Source organism: Octopus bimaculoides, chromosome 19 (assembly GCF_001194135.2).
Source record: "Octopus bimaculoides isolate UCB-OBI-ISO-001 chromosome 19, ASM119413v2, whole genome shotgun sequence".
Lineage (NCBI taxonomy): Eukaryota > Metazoa > Mollusca > Cephalopoda > Octopoda > Octopodidae > Octopus > Octopus bimaculoides.
Genome location: NC_068999.1, coordinates 5,489,322 through 5,491,649, shown reverse-complemented (window position 1 = coordinate 5,491,649; position 2,328 = coordinate 5,489,322). Strand labels below are relative to the sequence as shown.

General features: G+C 36.9%; 1 protein-coding gene across 1 annotated transcript in view; it reads right to left on the bottom strand.

The window, feature by feature from the left end:
- Window positions 1-2,328, bottom strand: part of LOC106881037 (uncharacterized) — a 7,347-nt gene that overhangs the window by 1,378 nt on the left and 3,641 nt on the right. Inside the window, exons 2-3 of the mRNA XM_014931242.2 lie at window positions 1,195-1,341; window positions 486-725 (exon numbers count right to left, since the gene is read on the bottom strand). Of these exons, the coding sequence (XP_014786728.1) occupies window positions 486-725; window positions 1,195-1,341 (387 nt within the window). The remainder of the gene's footprint in view (window positions 1-485; window positions 726-1,194; window positions 1,342-2,328) is intronic.

Sequence of the window (2,328 nt, the reverse complement as noted above, 5' to 3'; positions counted from 1 at the left end):
TATATATATATATATATATATATATATATATATATGTCTTCGGTACTCATACAGCTTCCGTCGCTATTAACTCATTTTTACCCAGCCCGCCAGCTATCTGTGACACCAGTGACCAATTAGTCACTGTCTTTTCTATATATCATTAGAGGCGAAGTTTTGCTAACATGCGGTAATAGTGGATACCTGCTGCTAATGACGCACAAATCTGCAGAAATTACGTGATCTAGCAGTTCCACTGCCGATGCTGGTTATTTTTCGTCTCATACTTCTGTCCTTTTTTAGCACTATATGTCTATACGAGATGCTTTCTCAAGACAGCTACCGCAGTATTATGGCGTTCTTACAGTGAATCTACGTTAAGTAGGATATACAGATTGTTCTACACATGCGCACGCGCGCGCATGTATGTCTAAGGAGAAAAACAGACATAGATACACAAAGAAACAGCTGGTGTAAGAAGGAGAGAATAACGACCAATATCTCACCTGACCAAGTGATCTTGCCATCACCGTTTTCGTCACCGAGAGCGTAATAACTCATGCTGTCCCGTATTTCTTCATCACTCATACCCATCCGCAATCCGATCTTCTCAATATCGTCTTTTGTGATGATATTGTCATTGTTGGCGTCTTCTAGTGTAAACCATTCACGTGCCTTCATAGAATTAACTTCAGGATGACTCACTGCCAGGATATACTCCGGAATAAAATCAATCATACCATTTTCTGCAACACAAAGAACCGGTAGAGTTTACCCATTTAATTTAAACAATTTTAATTTAATTAAAGCACTTAATTTAAACTATCAGAGGGATAATATTTGTTTTTGAGTTGTGAACCTAATACGTCACTTGGTCTAACACTATCACAGTCTCCCATGCATGTTTTTTGAGTCTGTTCTGTTGTAAACAATCAGACGAGGTTCACGATCTGAAGAAAGATGTGGTGATGGTGGTGGTGGTGGTGGTCGTCGTCGTCGTGGATGTAGCGGTGGTGGTGTGGAGGTGATGCGGTAGTGGTTGTGCTTGTGTGAGTAACGGTGGTGGCCGCGGCGGCGGTGAGACGTTTATAGGAGTTGTTGGGGAGATGTTGTTGGTAGTAGTAGTAGTAGTAGTAGTAGTAGTAGCAGCAGCAGCAGTAACGGTGGCTGCAGCTACTGTTGTAGTTGTCCCCATCTTAATGTGGTCTTACTTACTATTTAGATCTCTGCTTGCTATGAATTCTTCCACCAAACTTTTTGAAACGGTAGGATCGTATTTCATGAGGTAATTGGTGACTTCTTTCTTTGTCGCTCTGCCATCTTTGTTCAAATCAAAGAAACGGTGGAACCGCTCTTGGAGAGCTAGAAAAACAGGTAACAAACAAACATAGAAATGTTATTTTTACTGGCAGGCGAAATAATAATAATAATAATAATAATAATAATAATAATAATAATAATAATAATAATAATAGTAATAATAATAATAATAATAATAATAATAATAATAATAATAATAATAATAATAATAATAATAATAACAACACATACATACATACATATATATATATATATATATATATATATATGGTGAAAATTGATAAACATCCTTCAGTTATATATTCGTTACTTCCAACTTTAATACCATATCGCCTGAAGAAATGAATGCATGAACTAAGATCTGCCTGATGTCCTTTGATATAACGGATTGTACAGTAATCATCCCAGGAATACGGATTATGGTCGTAAGAAACATCAATATATTTATAAATTCAATCCATGGATTACTGTTACTATATATATATATATATATATATATATATATACACTCACACACAGACCGTATCTATGTTTATACAACACTAGCAGACATACCCGGCGCTGCTCGGAATTTAACATATTTTAGCATATTTTTCATAATAAACATAGTACGTTCCAAACGGTTTTTATTCCAACAAATTGCTACCTATGGTAGTATAGGAACAGGATATTATTGCTACCACTAAGACAATGCAGTTAGAAGTCTACATCAGTTCATCTATTTAATACAACCTACTTGTATCATTTCAGTAGCTGTTTTTTTCCAGTTTGAACAGAAACAATGCGTGCACCATGCAGGCAGTCGTACGAAAGAGGGTCTTCTGCACTCGGGGGAGTGGGGGCATTACTCATTATGTGAAAAAATTTAAGAATTTAAAACCATCTCTGGAACATAAGTAATGTATGTTCCTAGTTTGGAGAAAATCGGTTGCGAACTTCAGAAGTTCCTCGGGTTTAACACACACGTACGCACTACGCGCGCGCACGCACACACACACACACACACACACACACATCCTTAGTTTTATA